General features: G+C 48.6%; 1 protein-coding gene across 1 annotated transcript in view; it reads right to left on the minus strand.

Moving 5' to 3' along the window:
- The window catches only part of TIAM1 (TIAM Rac1 associated GEF 1), a 349,052-nt gene that overhangs the window by 86,058 nt on the left and 244,364 nt on the right, over positions 1-18,630 (minus strand). Inside the window, 2 exon segments of the mRNA XM_075333370.1 lie at positions 11,850-11,936; positions 18,166-18,244. Of these exon segments, the coding sequence (XP_075189485.1) occupies positions 11,850-11,936; positions 18,166-18,244 (166 nt within the window).

Genomic DNA, 18,630 nt, shown 5'->3' on the forward strand with positions numbered 1-18,630 from the left:
AGGTCCTCAGCAGCAGGAGGACGACGACACTGGCCGAGAGAGGTCCTCAGCAACAAGGACGACACTGGCCGAGAGAGGTCCTCAGCAACAAGGACGACACTGGCCGAGAGAGGTCCTCAGCAACAAGGACGACACTGGCCGAGAGAGGTCCTCAGCAACAAGGACGACACTGGCCGAGAGAGGTCCTCAGCAACAAGGACGACACTGGCCGAGAGAGGTCCTCAGCAACAAGGACGACAATGGCCGAGAGAGGTCCTCAGCAACAAGGACGACAATGGCCGAGAGAGGTCCTCAGCAACAAGGACGACAATGGCCGAGAGAGGTCCTCAGCAACAAGGACGACAATGGCCGAGAGAGGTCCTCAGCAACAAGGACGACAATGGCCGAGAGAGGTCCTCAGCAACAAGGACGACAATGGCCGAGAGAGGTCCTCAGCAACAAGGACGACAATGGCCGAGAGAGGTCCTCAGCAACAAGGACGACAATGGCCGAGAGAGGTCCTCAGCAACAAGGACGACAATGGCCGAGAGAGGTCCTCAGCAACAAGGACGACAATGGCCGAGAGAGGTCCTCAGCAACAAGGACGACAATGGCCGAGAGAGGTCCTCAGCAACAAGGACGACAATGGCCGAGAGAGGTCCTCAGCAACAAGGACGACAATGGCCGAGAGAGGTCCTCAGCAACAAGGACGACAATGGCCGAGAGAGGTCCTCAGCAACAAGGACGACAATGGCCGAGAGAGGTCCTCAGCAACAAGGACGACAATGGCCGAGAGAGGTCCTCAGCAACAAGGACGACAATGGCCGAGAGAGGTCCTCAGCAACAAGGACGACAATGGCCGAGAGAGGTCCTCAGCAACAAGGACGACAATGGCCGAGAGAGGTCCTCAGCAACAAGGACGACAATGGCCGAGAGAGGTCCTCAGCAACAAGGACGACAATGGCCAAGAGAGGTCCTCAGCAACAAGGACGACAATGGCCGAGAGAGGTCCTCAGCAACAAGGACGACAATGGCCGAGAGAGGTCCTCAGCAACAAGGACGACAATGACCGAGAGAGGTCCTCAGCAACAAGGACGACAATGGCCGAGAGAGGTCCTCAGCAACAAGGACGACAATGGCCGAGAGAGGTCCTCAGCAACAAGGACGACAATGGCCGAGAGAGGTCCTCAGCAACAAGGACGACAATGGCCGAGAGAGGTCCTCAGCAACAAGGACGACAATGGCCAAGAGGTCCTCAGCAACAAGGACGACAATGGCCAAGAGGTCCTCAGCAACAAGGACGACAATGGCCAAGAGGTCCTCAGCAACAAGGACGACAATGGCCAAGAGGTCCTCAGCAACAAGGACGACAATGGCCAAGAGGTCCTCAGCAACAAGGACAACAATGGCCAAGAGGTCCTCAGCAACAAGGATGACAATGGCCAAGAGATCCTCAGCAGGAGGATAATGGCCAAGAGATCCTCAGCAGGATCAGAAGTTCCCAATATGATGTATGAAAACTGGTTTTATAATCTGAATTGTGCATTTAAGCAATGAAGATCTGCCAATAAGATAAGTCTTCCTTGTTATTTTTAGCTCATTTTATTTTGGGTCTCATCACTGAAAATAGAGGTGGGAGAGGCCGCTAATTCTATCATATTTGCGTCTCCTCAGCCTATTGTAGATTCATTGGCAAAGTCTCAAGTAATTTGGATTTGTGATAATGAGAAAGGAAGAATCTCAGGCAGACTTGTCGGATTCACACCCGGCTAACAATGGGACAGATGGAAAGTGCCCGGAGACAGTCACTGTCATGTTATTCTTCCTGAACGGGAAGAAGATATCCCATCACTGGCTGCACACAGCGCTCCACTGCTCATCTGTCCGGAAATAGATTGCTGCATGTCCTGCACCAGCCACAAAAGCTTGTTAGGCTAGGTTCACATTTCCATTGTTCTGCATCAGTCACATGCGTTGTACAATGGATGACAAGAATTAGAATTCATTGTCGGACTCCGTTGTAAAAGAGAGCGATCAGCCGATCGCTCACAGCAGCCGGCCGCCGGGTGATCAGCTGATCGCTCACAGCAGCCGGCCGCCGGGTGATCAGCTGATCGCTCACAGCAGCCGGCCGTCGGGTGATCAGCCGATCGCTCACAGCAGCCGGCCGCCGGGTGATCAGCCGATCGCTCACAGCAGCCGTGTGTGTGTGTGTGTGTGTGTGTGTGTGTGTGTACATGCCGAGTGCGGGAGGGGGCGAGGCCGAGTGGGGAAGTGTCGGGCTCCCTGCACACGTAGCCAGGGTAAATATCGGGTAACTAAGCAAAGCACTTGCTTGGTTATCCGATATTTACCTTGGTTACCAGCGTAAACCGCTTAGCGCTGACTCCTTGCACACGTAGCCAGGGTAAATATCGGCTAACTAAGCAAAGCGCATTGCTTAGTAACCCGATGTGTACCCTGGTTACGTGTGCAGGGAGCCAGAGAGAGCATGCGCAGCGAAATCCTACGTATTGCGCTACTCAAAAAACGTTACAAGCTGCGTTCCTGCCGCCTGGCGGTCAGTCATTCCACGGCTGATCAGTCGGGCGGAGGATGCAACGCAGCGTCACCAGTCACAATCCGCCACTCATACAAGTCTACGGGAACAACAGAATCAGCCAAACGGATTTCGTTATTTACCAGAGCCACGGACTGTAATTGATACAAATTGACGGAAATGTGAACCTAGCCTTAATGGGGTATTCCCACCTTCAAGATCATAACATAATATGCAGTAGATGTAATAATATTAGCAAATACCTCCAATTAGAAGAAGGGAATTTTGTTTACTTACCGTAAATTCCTTTTCTTCTAGCTCCTATTGGGAGACCCAGACAATTGGGTGTATAGCTTCTGCCTCCGGAGGCCACACAAAGTATTACACTTTAAAAAGTGTAACCCCTCCCCTCTGCCTATACACCCTCCCGTGCATCACGGGCTCCTCAGTTTTGGTGCAAAAGCAGGAAGGAGGAAACTTATAAATTGGTCTAAGGTAAATGCAGTCCGAATGATGTTCGGAGAACTGAAAACCATGAACCAAAAGAACAATTCAACATGAACAACATGTGTACACAAAAAAACAACTAGCCCGAAGGGAACAGGGGCGGGTGCTGGGTCTCCCAATAGGAGCTAGAAGAAAAGGAATTTACGGTAAGTAAACAAAATTCCCTTCTTCTTTGTCGCTCCATTGGGAGACCCAGACAATTGGGACGTCCAAAAGCAGTCCCTGGGTGGGTAAAAGAATACCTCGATAAAAAAGAGCCGAAACAGCCCCCTCTTACAGGTGGGCAACCGCCGCCTGAAGGACTCGCCTACCTAGACTGGCGTCTGCCGAAGCATAGGTATGCACCTGATAGTGTTTCGTGAAAGTGTGCAGACTAGACCAGGTAGCTGCCTGACACACCTGCTGAGCCGTAGCCCGGTGCCGCAATGCCCAGGACGCACCCACGGCTCTGGTAGAATGGGCTTTCAGCCCTGAAGGGAGCGGAAGCCCAGAAGAACGGTAAGCTTCAAGAATCGGTTCCTTGATCCACCGAGCCAAGGTTGACTTGGAAGCCTGCGAACCCTTAGGCTATGTGCACACGGTGCGTTTTTCTCGGCGTTTTTGCGCGTTTTTCGGGTGCGTTTTTGGCCTCAAAACTGCATGACTTTGCTTCCCCAGCAAAGTCTATGAGTTTTCATTTTTGCTGTCCCCACACAGCGTTTCTTTTCAGCTGCGTTTTTGTGGTGACCACAAAAACGCAGCATGTTAATTATTCCCGCGTTTTTCACTGCACTTTTCATCCATTGAGTTCAATGGGATGTTGAAAGACGCAATGAGAAACGCAAATAGCTGCGTTTTGGTGCGTTTCTAAGACCAAAAACGCAGCCATAAGCGCAGGAGGTGGGTAGTAAAGTGACGTGTACAGGAAGAGGATTCCTTCTGTCAGTATAGACAGAAGCGTGAATCCTCCCGGTACCGTCACCGCCGCTTCCACCTCCCGTCCTGGGCATGTATGCTGCCGTGCGGCGCCATGTCTGGGCGGGAGGTGGAAGCGGCTGCGAAAACAAAAGTTAACAGTAGAATAAAAAAAACAAAAGTTATACTCACCTGTGTGCAGACTCCCGGTGCCATGCCCGCTCCCATCTCCTCTCACGGTATCGCCACCCCCGCTCCGGCTGTGCGCAGTCTCCCCGGGGCAGGACCTTGCTTGCAGGACCTGGCGCTGATCACCTGATGCAGTCACCTGACGCATCAGCTGATCGAGTCTCGGGCTGACGCGGGCGCCCGGCCGGTATCAGCGGATGCGTCAGGAGACTTCATCCCTGATTACCGGCAGCTGCTGCAGCGATCGGACAGGATCAGACTCCCGCCCCATCGCTCCGGGAGCTGCCGGTAATTCAGCACATAAGTGAGTATTATTTTTTTTTTTTTTGGCACCGATGCATCAGCTGATTGTATAATCGGCTTTTATACAATCAGCTGATGTGTGATGTGATTCACATCCTTTAACCTGACACATCATCTGATCGCTTTGCCTTCCAGCAAACCGATCAGATGATATTGGATCCTGATTGGACGGCGCGGGACCCTAACCCAGGATTACTGCGGAGGGGGGTTTATCTCAATAAAGATGGAGTCACTAATTGTGTTGTGTTTTATTTCTAATAAAAATATTTTTCTGTGTTGTGTTTTTTTTTTATCTTTACTAGAAATTCATGGTGGCCATGTCTAATATTGGCGTGACACCATGAATTTCGGGCTTAGGGCTAGCTGATAATATACAGCTAGCCCTAACTCCATTATTACCTGGCTAGCCACCCGGCATCAGGGCAGCCGGAAGAGTTGGATACAGCGCCAGAAGATGGCGCTTCTATGAAAACGCCATTTTCTGGGGTGGCTGCGGGACTGCAATTCACAGCGGGGGTGCCCAGAAAGCATGGGCACCCTGCACTGTGGATTCCAATCCCCAGCTGCCTAGTTGTACCCGGCTGGACTCAAAAATGGGGCGAAGCTCACGTCATTTTTTTTTTTTAAATTATTTCATGAAATTCATGAAATAATTTAAAAAAAAAGGGCTTCCCTATATTTTTGGTTCCCAGCCGGGTACAAATAGGCAGCTGGGGGTTGGGGGCAGCCCGTACCTGCCTGCTGTACCCGGCTAGCATACAAAAATATGGCGAAGCCCACGTCATTTTTTTTTTTTGGGGGGCAAAGAAATCCTGCATACAGTCCTGGAAGGAGGATGCTGAGCCTTGTAGTTCGACAGCTGCTGTCTGCTCTCCTGCATACACTATTGGATGGAGGATGCTGAGCCTTGTAGTTCGACAGCTGCTGTCTGCTGTCCTGCATACACTATTGGATCGAGGATGCTGAGCCTTGCAGTTCTGCAGCTGTCTGCTCTTCTGCATACACTAGTGGAGAATGAAGAACATATTGAAGAAGGAAATGACATCAGACCTTTTTTTTTTTGTTCACTGATAAAAAACGCATAAGGACGCAGTGAGCAAAAACGCAGCAAAACGCAGCAAAAAAACGCACCAAATCGCGGCAAAACGCGTGCGTTTTTTGCCGCGTTTTTTCGACGCAGGTGCGTTTTTGTGCGTTTTTAGCGGCCAAAAACGCACAAAAACGCAGCGTAAAAAAAACGCAGCGTGTGCACATAGCCTTACGCTGGCCAGCGACAAGGACAAAGAGCGCATCTGAACGATGCAGGGGCGCCGTGCGAGACACGTAGTGTCGGAGTGCTCTCACTAGATCTAAGGAGTGCAAATCCTTTTCACATTGGTGAATTGGATTAGGGCAAAATGAAGGTAAGGAGATATCCTGACTGAGATGAAAAGGAGATACCACCTTAGGGAGAAATTCCGGGACCGGACGCAGAACCACCTTATCCTGGTGAAAGACTAGGAAGGGGGCTTTGCATGACAGCGCTGCAAGCTCCGACACTCTTCGGAGTGATGTAACTGCCACTAGAAATGCCACCTTCTGCGAAAGACGTGATAAAGAGACATCCCGCAGCGGCTCGAAAGGTGGTTTCTGAAGAGCCGTTAGCACCCTGTTAAGGTCCCAGGGTTCCAGCGGACGCTTGTAAGGTGGGACTATGTGGCAAACTCCCTGCAGGAACGTGCGGACCTGCGGAAGCCTGGCTAGGCGCTTTTGAAAAAATACGGAGAGCGCCGATACTTGTCCCTTGAGAGAGCCGAGTGACAAACCCTTGTCCATTCCGGATTGAAGGAATGAAAGAAAAGTGGGTAAGGCAAACGGCCATGGAGTAAAACCCTGATCAGAGCACCAGGATAAGAAGATTTGCCAAGACCTGTAATAGATCTTGGCGGACGTTGGTTTCCTGGCCTGTCTCATGGTGGCAATGACATCCTGAGATAACCTGACTGTGTGGCCATTGAGTCCTGGCTCCTAGCGTCTTCAGGGTTGAGGGCCACAGAATTCAGATGGAAAAACGGGCCTTGTGACAGCAAGTCTGGGCGGTCTGGAAGCGCCCACGGTTGACCCACCGTGAGATGCCACAGATCCGGGTACCACGACCGCCTCGGCCAATCTGGAGCGACGATAATGGCGCGACGGCAGTCGGACCTGATCTTGCGTAACACTCTGGGCAGCATCGCCAGAGGAGAAAACACATAAGGCAGTCGAAACTGCGACCAATCCTGAACTAATGCGTCCGCCGCCAGAGCTCTGTGATCCTGAGACCGTGCCATGAATGCCGGGACTTTGTTGTTGTGCCGTGACGCCATGAGATCGACGTCCGGCGTTCCCCAGCGGCGACAGATCTCTCGAAACACGTCTGGGTGAAGAGACCATTCCCCCGCGTCCATGCCCTGACGACTGAGAAAATCTGCTTCCCAGTTTTCTACGCCCGGGATGTGAACTGCGGAGATGGTGGAGGCTGTGGCCTCCACCCACTGCAGAATCCGCCTGACTTCCTGGAAGGCATGACTACTGCGCGTGCCGCCCTGGTGGTTGATGTATGCGACGGCAGTGGCGTTGTCCGACTGGATACGGATCTGTCTGCCCTCCAGCCACCGATGGAAAGCCAATAGGGCTAGATACACTGCCCTTATCTCCAGAACATTGATCTGAAGGGAAGACTCTACCGGAGTCCAGGTTCCCTGAGCCCTGTGGTGGAGAAAAAACGCTCCCCACCCTGACAGGCTCGCGTCCGTGGTGACCACAGCCCAGGTTGGGGGTAGGAAGGATTTTCCTTGCGATAGAGAATTGGGAAGGAGCCACCACTGAAGAGACGTCTTGGTTGCAAGGGAAAGAGAGACGTTCCTGTCGAGGGAAGTCGACCTCCTGTCCTATTTGCGGAGAATGTCCCATTGGAGCGGTCGCAGATGGAATTGCGCGAACGGCACTGCCTCCATCGCTACCACCATCTTCCCCAGGAAGTGCATGAGGCGCCTCAAGGGGTGTGACTGACCCCGAAGAAGAGATTGCACCCCTGCCTGCAGAGAAAGCTGTTTGTCCAGCGGTAGCTTGACTACCGCTGACTGTGTATGAAACTCCATCCCGAGGTAAGTCACTGATTGGGTCGGTGTCAACTTGGATTTTGGGAAGTTGATGATCCACCCGAAATGCTGGAGAGTCGCCAGAGCGACGGTAAGGCTGTGTTGACACGCCACCCGAGAAGGGGCCCTGACTAGGAGATCGTCTAAGTAGGGAATCACCGAGTGGCCCTGAGAGTGTAGGACCGCCATGACGGATGCCATGACTTTGGTGAACACCCGTGGGGCTGTCGCCAGGCCGAAAGGCAACGCCACGAACTGAAGGTGTTCGTCCCCGATGGCGAAACGCAAGAAGCGTTGATGTTCGGGCGCGATCGGCACGTGGAGATAAGCATCCTTGAGGTCGATCGATGCTAGGAAGTCTCCTTGTGATATCGAGGCGATGACCGAGCGGAGAGATTCCATCCGAAACCTTCTGGTGCTCACATGTCTGTTGAGTAGTTTGAGGTCCAGAACGGGACGGAATGATCCGTCCTTCTTTGGCACCACGAACAAGTTGGAGTAAAAGCCGCGACCACGTTCCTGAGGGGGAACGGGGATCACAACTCCTTCTGTCTTCAGAGCGTCCACTGCCTGAAAAAGTGCGTCGGCCCGAGGATGCGGCTCGGGGATGCCGAGAGTCATGAGGAGGCCGCCTTGGAGGCAGTGCCTCCTGCGGCCTTTTGGGGGCGTGACTTGGACCGCCACGCATAGGAGTTCCTCTGGCCTTTCTCCGGCCTGCTGGACGAAGAGGATTGGGGCTTGGCGGAGGGACGAAAGGACCGAAACCTTGATTGTATTTTTCGTTGCTGAGGTCTCTTAGGTTTGGACTGGGGTAAGGAGGAGTCCTTTCCCTTGGATTCCTTAATAATCTCATCCAATCGTTCGCCAAACAAGCGGTCGCCAGAAAACGGCAAACCGGTTAAGAACCTCTTGGAGGCCGAGTCTGCCTTCCATTCGTGCAGCCACATGGCCCTGCGGACTGCCACAGAATTAGCGGATGCCACCGCTGTACGGCTAGCAGAGTCTAGGACTGCGTTCATGGCGTAGGAAGAAAAAACTGACGCTTGAGAAGTCAAAGACGCAACCTGCGGAGCAGAATTACGTGTGACCGCATTAATCTCAGCCAGACAAGCTGAGATAGCTTGGAGTGCCCACACGGCTGCAAAGGCCGGGGCAAAAGACGCGCCCGTGGCTTCATAGATGGATTTCACCAGGAGCTCTATCTGCCTGTCAGTGGCATCTTTTAAGTGATGAGCCATCTGCAACAGATACCACAGATCTAGCCGCCAATCTAGAGACTGGAGGATCCACCTTGGGACATTGAGCCCAACCCTTAACTACGTCAGAGGGGAAGGGGTAACGTGTGTCAGTAAGGCGCTTAGTAAAGCGCTTGTCCGGAACCGCTCTGGGCTTCTGGACAGCATCTCTGAAGTTAGAGTGATCGAAAAACGCACTACGTGTACGTTTGGGGAACCTAAACTGGTGTTTCTCCTGCTGAGAAGCCAACTCCTCTACAGTAGGAGGCGGGGGAGAGAGATCCAACACCTGGTTGATGGACGAGATAAGATCATTCACTAAGGCGTCCCCTTCAGGTGTATCAAGGTTAAGGGCGACGTCAGGGTCAGAGCCCTGAGCTGCGACGTCCGCCTCGTCCTCCAGAGAGTCCTCAAGCTGGGAACCCGAGCAGCGTGAAGAAGTCGGGGAAGATTCCCAGCGAGCCCGCTTAGCCTGTCTAGGACTGTGGTCCGGGCAGGAGTCCTCCACGTGAGACCTAGGGCCCAAACTGGGAGCGCGCTGCGGCGCGGACCGAGAGGGGCCTGGAGTCGACGATCCAACAGGGGCCGGGGCCTGTGTAAGGACCGGTCTGGACTGCAAAGCTTCTAGCAGCTTGGCAGACCATTTGTCCATAGACTGAGCCATGGATTGTGAAAGTGACTCAGAGAGTTTCTCAGCAAAAGAGGCGAACTCTGTCCCTGCCGCCTGGACAGGGTGAGCAAGGGGGTCTACATGAGCCGAGGGGCCCACTAGTGACCGAGGCTCCGGCTGAGCAAGCGAAACAGGGGTCGAGCATTGCTCACAGTGAGGGAAGGTGGAACCCGCAGGTAACATAGCCCCACAAGAGGTACAGGCCGCAAAAAAACCCTGTGCCTTAGCACCTTTGCTCCTTGTGGACGACATGCTGTTGTCTCCTAGGAGAGTGATCACTGAGGGTATATGGGAAAGGGTTTTCAGCCCGGCCGAACAGAAATATATATATATATATAAATACGTATCTATTCCGGCACCCTAGGGGACCAGCACCGGGTGACCGGTGTGGCTTACCGACCGCTAAAAAGCGGAGTGTGTGTCCTCCAGATTCCCTGCCTTAGGTCTCCCAGAGCTGCAGAGCTCTTTCCTGATAATCCTCCACCGGCAGAATGCCAAAAAAAAAAAAAAATGGCTGCCGGAGCTCTCAGGGGAGGAGTGGAGCCGTGGGCGGCGCTAGGAAAGTGCGGGAATCTGGGGTCCCCACAGTGATCAGTGAGGGGGGAGGAAACATACAGGATGCTCCGGCCCTCACATCCGACGTCAGGTCGGCAGTCCCGCCCTTACCCCTGACAGGCAGGCCCGGGGGCGGGATTTTTGCTACTAGGCCGCGATGAAGCCGGGGACTAAATTTAAGACCGCGGCCGACAAGCAGGCGCGGTCGGCGCGGAAGTCCGCCGGTCTTCTCAAATCAGCAGCTGCTGCAGCGTCCGGGAAGAAGGCGCTCCCTGCACAGTCCCCATGGGGACACAGAGTACCTTAGAGATGCAGGGCCCGGTCCCTGAGGATGAATAGACTCCTGTCCGGCAGATTCCCACAGGGGCTGCGGAGGGAGCACGGTCCCAGTAAATGGATGACCGGTCAGGATCCCACTTCTCCCAGAGCCGCTAAGGGATGGTGAAGGAGACGGCATGAGGCTCCGGCCTTTGTACCCGCAATGGGTACCTCAACCTTAACAGCACCACCGACGTAGTGGGGTGAGAAGGGAACATGCCGGGGGCCCCGTTGGGGCCCACTTTTCTTCCAACCGATATAACTAATATGAGAATGCATGAGTGGATGTGTGCCTCCTTCCACACAAAGCATAAAACTGAGGAGCCCGTGATGCACGGGAGGGTGTATAGGCAGAGGGGAGGGGTTACATTTTTTAAAGTGTAATACTTTGTGTGGCCTCCGGAGGCAGAAGCTATACACCCAATTGTCTGGGTCTCCCAATGGAGCGACAAAGAAATGTAGTATAGTTCTCCTGATTAGCCATGTTGCTTACCTCATGTGCAGGGCATTGCAGCTAGGTATCTATGGTTCTAACCACTAGCAACTGACTGTCACTATATGAGTGGAAGTAACCATGGATATCCAAGCTGCAATGCCCTGTACATGAGGTGAGAGACATGGCTCTAATCAGGAGAACTATACTACATGTGTAATTGGATGCATTTGATGATTAAATTATATTATTATTATTATATTAATAATAATAATGCACCTGTTAAATATTGGGATACTATCTTGGAGATGGGAATAACTACTTAACTGTACAAATAGGCTACATTACTTATCCTGTACATATCCTGAGTTACCTCCTGTATTATACCCAGATCTGCACTCACTATTCTGCTGGTGCAGTCACTGTATACATACATTACTTATCCTGTACTGATCCTCAGTTACCTACTGTATTAAACTCCAGAGCTGCACTCACTATTCTGCTGGTGCAGTCACTGTGTACATACATTGCATTACTTATCCTGTACTGATCTTGAATTACCTCTTGTATTATACTCCAGAGCTGCACTCACTATTCTGCTGGTGCAGTCACTGTGTACATACATTGCATTACTTATCCTGTACTGATCTTGAATTACCTCTTGTATTATACTCCAGAGCTGCACTCACTATTCTGCTGGTGGAGTCACTGTGTACATACATTGCATTACTGATCCTGTACTGATCCTGAGTTACCTCCTGTATTATACTCCAGAGCTGCACTCACTATTCTGCTGGTGCAGTCACTGTGTACATACATTACTGATCCTGTACTGATCCTGAGTTACCTCCTGTATTATACTCCAGAGCTGCACTCACTATTCTGCTGGTGGAGTCACTGTGTACATACATTACATTACTTATCCTGTACTGATCCTGAGTTACCTCCTGTATTATACTCCAGAGCTGCACTCACTATTCTGCTGGTGCAGTGACTGTGTACACACATTACTGATTCTGAGTTATATCCTGTATTATACACTGTGTATTGTATTTCCATCCTGATATGAACAGACCGCGCTCCTGGATTAGAGCACGCTGCCACTTACCTTTCTTAAACGCCAGGCCCGTCTCTCGAACATTATTAATATATAGATGATGGCGGCCGTCTTCTTCCACTGAGGACAGAGATATTCCTAGAAGATAAAAAAAGCAAAATATAAATATGATATAAGTGAGGCCCAACGTATGTGGCAGTTTAGTACAAGTCAGTGGTCTGCACTCTGAGGCAGTTGAGAGACTATTGCCCAATAATAATAATAATAATAATAATAATAATAATAATAATAATAATAAATAATGATAATAATGATGATAATAATGATGATAATGAATAATAATAATGATAATAAATAATGATAATGATAATAATAATAATGATCATGATAATAATGATAATAATAATGATAATGATGATAATAATAAGAATGATAAGAATAATGATAATGATAATAATAATGATGATGATAATAATGATAATAAGGATAATGATAAATATGATCATATTATTAAATAATATTCTGGTCCTGCCCACCAGTAAGAAATAGGGATTATGGGCCCTTAATGTTGATGACAGTGGAGATTCTGGAGGGCGGACTCCCACCATTCATAAATTTATGTTTAGCTTGATTGACAGATTAAATAAGTAAAAAATAATAATAATAATGGGGGGGGGGGGTAGAGTTGTAGTGGAACACCCTTTAAGTGTATAGAAACCCTGCAAGCTCCATCACTCCTGCATGAAACTGCAGACTAGTTAGTTCTCAGATTGGGTTGGGTATAAGCTACAAATCAGCATTATTTTACAAGATGGAGAAGGAGGGAAAAAAAACAAACAAAACAATGCTACATCACATGTTGCTAATGTGTCAGATAACAGAGAATAATAGCCTGCATTCAACTACATGGTAAATTGAGTGGTCAGATTTAGTTCTTCTGGTGGCTTCAAGAAGGAGCATGCTGTCCTCCGTCATTCAAGAAAAACAATCAAAGATGGTAAAATTGCTCATAAGTTAACTTTTCTTTTTCAAAAGCTCCAAAACTTTTCGATGATGTGATTTTACAGCGCACGGAAAACCAAAAAGTATATACCAGACTTGGTCATAGGCAAAATTAAAAAAAAAAAAAAAAAGAAGACAAGAGTTGCAAATGTTTCAGATTATCACCCAAGAGAAGAAGTTAGCAATCCTCCCACTAGGTGGCAGCGGAGTACTGCGCGTCGCTCAGAAAGTCACTTTTTATTTGGAAATTTTTAGGCAGAATTTCGTTTAATTTGCAGCAAATAAATTAAAAGTGTGCAATGACAATTTAGTGTCACAAATTCAATTTGCCTGAATATAAAAGTAATTATCACAACAATGGTCCTCCCTCGACAGTACAGCAACCCTATCAAAAGCCACATTCACCAGCACTGAACAGTCAAGGGGGGAGGGGGAGACTGCTAATCCCTTTTAAGATCTGGAGATTTATTTTTTTTTTTTGTGCTTTTATTTTCTCCTCGACGTCTTTCAAGAGCCATACTATCAAGGTTCTGTGGACACAGGTGTATGTGGGCTTGTTTTAGGCTATTTTTAAAAGACCCGGGCTTATTTTCCCATATATATTAATCAATAAAAGGCGGATGTGCAGTACCCGGCCGCGGCCACTAGCAGGTGACGGAGCAGCTCCAGAACTGAGCATTTCCAGCCACCTAATGCCATTGCCTGCTCTGAGAACAGCTGATCGGTGGGGGTGCAGGGAGTCCGACCCCGGCCGATCAGACATTGATGACCTATCCCAAGAAAACACCATCAATGTAAAAGCAGTGGCCAGCCCCTTTAAAATTGGCCTGTTAACATGATTTTACAGTATATCCCAAAACGTGAGTACACCCCTCATATTTCTTTTTGTAAATATTTTATTATATCTTTTCCTGGTACAGCACTGCAGATCTGTCCCTATGATACAATGTGCAGTGTCAGTGTGCAGCTTGTATAACAGTGTAAATATGGTGTCCTCCAAGTAACACACAGCCATTAATGTCTAAACCGCTGGCAACAAAAGTGAGTACACCCCCAAGTGAAAATGACCAAATTAGGTCTAAAGTGTCAATATTTTGTTTGGTCTCGTCTCTCTTGGGCATGGAGTTCAATAGAGCTCCACAGGAGCCGCTGGATCCTCTTCCATCCTCCAAGACAACATTCCAGAGCCGTTACAGACCTTGAGCTCCTACACCGTCCATTTGAAGAGGCCCCACAGATGCTCCATAAAATTTAGGTCTGAAGACACTAGGCTGGTCCAGCACCTTTACCATCTGTGTCTTTAGCGAGGTAATGGTCATCGTGGAGGTGTTTGAGGTCTTTATCATGTTTAACTATGAAGGGAGGGGGTCATGCTCTCCTTCAGTATGTCAGAGGACATGTTGTCATTCATGGTTCCCGCAATGAACTGTAGCCCCCTACAGCCAGCAGCACTCATGCAGCCCCAAACCATGACCCTCCCACCATGCCTGACTGTAGGCAGGACACACTTGTCTTTGTCCTCTTTCCCTGGTTGCTGTCACACACACACAGACACACATACTTGACAACATCTGACTAGGTTTATCTGGGTCTCATCAGACCACAGTACATGGTTCCAGTAATCCATTGCCTTAGTCTTCAGCAAACTGTTTCCAGGCTTTCTTTAGAAGAGGCATCCTTCTGGTATGACAGCCATGTAGTGCAATGTGATGCAGTATGCGGCATATGATCTGAGCACAGGCCCCACACCTCTGTAACCTCTGCAACAATACTGGCATCACTCGTATGTCTATTCTGAAGAGACGCTGACCACGTACACTCAGCTTCTGTGGTCGACCATGGCGAGGCCTGGTCTGAGTAAAACCTCTCGTTATACCACTGAATGGTCTTTGCCTCCGTACTGCAGCGCAGTGTCAGGGTGGTGGCAATCTTATTATAGCCTCGGCCATCTTTATGTAGAGAGAATTCTTTGCCATGAGGAGCCATGTTGAACTTCCAGTGACCAGTATGAGAGAGTGTGTAAGTGGTAATACCCCATTTAGCACATCTCTTCCCCATTCACACCTGAGACCTTGTAACACTAATGAGTCAACATGACACCGAGGAGGGAAAATTCTAATCGGGCACAATTTGGCCATTTTCACTTAGGGGGTGTACTCACTTTTGATGCCATCAGTTTAGACATTAATGGCTGCAAGTTGAGTTATTTAGGACATGAAAATTACACTTACACGCTGACTACTGTACATTGTATCAAAGGATCAGATCTTTAGTGTTGTTCCAAGAAAAGATACATTAAAATATTGTGAGGGTGTACTCACTTTTGTGATATACTGTACAGGTCATTAAGACTATGGCGATACCAAATGTTTACATGTATATTGTCAATTAAAAAAAAAAAAGTGCTTGTGTCAGCATTTTTGTAGGCTCCATTGTTCGGTCAATAGAACTTTTGAGAGTATGTTGAGGTTTTGTTTGATACTTTTGGGGTATATATATATATATATATATATATATATATATATATAAAGCTTTGCTTGCTTTTTTGTGGGGGGAGGGGGGGTAAGGTGGTTTCACCTCTGTGGCAGCAACACACAGGTGAAAGAAGATGGCCCCCATCATAGCTTAGAGAATTATGTGTGTGAGATGTACAGGGGCTGCTGATAAGTCTTTGGCTTTATCTTTTTTGTTTCTATGGTAACAAATGTTACATCACATGAAAGACTTATGTGTCTAATATAGGTTTTCAAAATTTTGTGTTGGTTGCTTATGGCAACAGTGTTCTACGCATGCGGGAAAACAACATGGCAGAGTCTAATGCGATATGATGAGGAACGTCCTGGACGCCAGAGAGTGGTTGCTATTCCGGAGATCGTCGATGCTGTGCACAACCTCATACTGGAGAATCCACGAATTTCAGCTAAAGCAATAGCAGACATCATGGGGATTTCCTGTGAACATGTTTGTGTCATTATGCATGAACATTTGGAAATGAGGAAGCTTCTGCAAAGTGGGTCCCCAAATGTTTGACAACAGATCAGAGAAGCAGCGAGTGAAAACTTCCCGGGCCATTTGTCAGCGTTTCTGGACTGATAAGAACTTGCTGGATTGACTGGTCACTATGCATGAGACCTGGATTTATTTGTATGCCCCTGAAAACAAGGAGCAGTCAAAAGAGTGGAGGCACAGTGGTTCTCCTTGTCCAAAGAAGTTCATGGTGCAAAATCAGCTACTAAGGTGATGGCGTCTGTGTTCTGGGATAAGGAGGGTGTGCTGCTAGTGGACTACCTTCAAAAGGGTTCCACCATCAATGCAAGGTATTATTTTGAACTTTTGGACCAAATGAAGGCAGCTCTGAAGGCCAAAAGGCGCGACAAGCTGTGCAAAGGAATCTTGTTCCTGCAAGACAATGCCTCCGCTCACACTGCACAACCAACCACGGTAAAACTGGCAGAGCCGGGCTTCCAGCTGGTTGACCACCCACCTTATTCACCAGATCTAGCTCCCTCCAACTATCATCTGTTTTCAAACCTGAAGAAACACCTCAAGGGTCACAAATTTCACACCATTTCTGATGCCATGGCTGCTACGGATGGCTGGTTTGAGGCACAACAGAAATCCTTCTTTTTGCTAGGCTTACAGAACTTGGAATATCGATGTAAGCAGTGTGGTGACATCAGTGGAGAGTATGTGGAATGCATGTAAAGTGTCATCATCCTATCTCCTTTCTTTCTGGGTAAAGCCAAAGACTTATCAGCAGCCCCTTGTATGACAGCCCTGATTTCCTGGTCTAACCTCCTGCGTGAATAGAAAGCACAGATGACTAACAGCTGTCAGATAAGGTCCCTGTGGTGGGAAGGGGCAGCACAGTAAAGTTTAGCTGTATCACATACCAAACATTTCTATCAGTTCTCCTCTCATAGCACTGCCAGCTCTGCTGTACTGCCCCTCGCCCACACTACCTGTCCAGAGACGAGTCAGTATCACACGTCTGTTGTACTCAACTTGTACTCGCTCTGCAGTGAGATCAGACCAGGCTGTCATTCGATCGCTGGCACTATATAGTGCGTCCACCCATATCCTGTCCACCGCCATTAACTTGAGAACGGCGGCAGCTATAGGCATAGAAGTGGTGTCTAGGTATAGTAAAGTAGCCATGCGTTACACAATGAAACCACCTATAGCGCCACCTGGTGGAAAACAACAGAGTTAGCATTTTTATCTTGAAAACAGAACGAGATAGAGAAAAAAAGTGAATTAAAAAATAGTAGGGCATCATCAATTCAATACGAATCGACACCTTGCATACAGAAATGCTATGATATGAAACCCATGACCCCCCCAAACATTGAATGCTGGTCACGCATATGGCGCTCATTTAACTTTGATACTCAGAGTGGCCCCCGTCAGCTGCAATGCACATCTGGACTCTGCACAGCATACTGTATCTTGCTGCACGTTGTGCAATATGGTAGGTGACAGATTTGCTCAAGCATCTGTGATACGTCGTCGTAGGTCCTGCAATGTTGGTGGAGGGGTCGCATACACCTTCTGTTTGATGTGACCTCACAGAAAGAAGTCCAATGGGGTTAGGTCAGGTGAGCGTGGAGGCCACTCCACACAGCCACCATACCCAATGACTTGTAGGAAGGTCTCCATGAGGTATCGCTTTACGTCCGCAGCCTTGTGAGTTTTACACGTTCTAAATCATAGCATTTCTGTATGCAAGGTGTCGATTCGTATTGAATTGATGATGCCCTACAACTTTGTAATTCACTTTTTTTCCTCTATCTTGTTCTGTTTTTGAGATAAAAATGCTAACTCCGTTGTTTTCCACCAGGTGGCGCTATAGGTGGTTTCATTGTGTAGCGCATGGATACTTTACTATACCTAGACACCACTTCTATGCCTATAGCTGCCGCCGTTCTCAAGTTAATGGCGGTGGACAGGATATGGGTGGACACACTGTATACTGCATTTAAGTATATAACGTAACCGACTTTTTGCTGTGAGGCCCAGCCCAAGACTGGGCTTCATAGGAGGACTAAGAATATAGCCATGGTCCTGTCAGCAGGACCACATCTGTCACAGTAACACATCTGCTTCCAGTCACCACAAAAAAGTTATATGCTGTTGTCAATGATTGACAACAGCCTTTAAATATGTCTTTATATGCAAATATCCCAACTTCCACCGGCGGCAGATGTCGGGGGAGAGAAGGATGAGGCTGATTGTTTTTAACATGCCCAATTCTTTTGTTAACACGGCAGCAAGTTTCCTGCAACGGCTCCCCCTCCTCTCTCCGCATGAATATATGGATCATCGACTCATGTATGGGGGGCCGCTCATTCAATGACAAACTTACCAAAAGTATCAGAAGCGTTGATCTTTTCAAGCTTTTCACATTTCATGCATTTTGGACAAATTTCAATTTCTTTGTAAAGCTAAAATTAAAAAAAAAAAAAAAAAAAAAATAGATTATTATTGATCATTAAACAACTGACCGTCACAGTTAGTTATTCTAAAAAAAAAAAAAATATATATCTAAGCTTAAAGTCCAGCCTCTCCTCCCCTACACCTGCACAATTAGCCATTATTTTCGGTGTTCCTGGTCTGCACCTGCAGGGGGCGACCTCCCTGCAAAGGGACAGCAGGTGAGCAAACAGGAGAAGCAGCAGGGCGGGGAACAACAATACCCGCCATTGTGGCCTCTGCAATAAGGACTAGATATAACGGCTGTAAACTGCTTAGGGCACCTGCCTTTATGGCCGTATACAGCTACAGAGAAAATGCTCCATGAAACCGGGTGGGAAAAATGTGAGATGTATCA

The sequence above is a fragment of the Anomaloglossus baeobatrachus genome, chromosome 2, assembly GCF_048569485.1.
Source record: "Anomaloglossus baeobatrachus isolate aAnoBae1 chromosome 2, aAnoBae1.hap1, whole genome shotgun sequence".
Lineage (NCBI taxonomy): Eukaryota > Metazoa > Chordata > Amphibia > Anura > Aromobatidae > Anomaloglossus > Anomaloglossus baeobatrachus.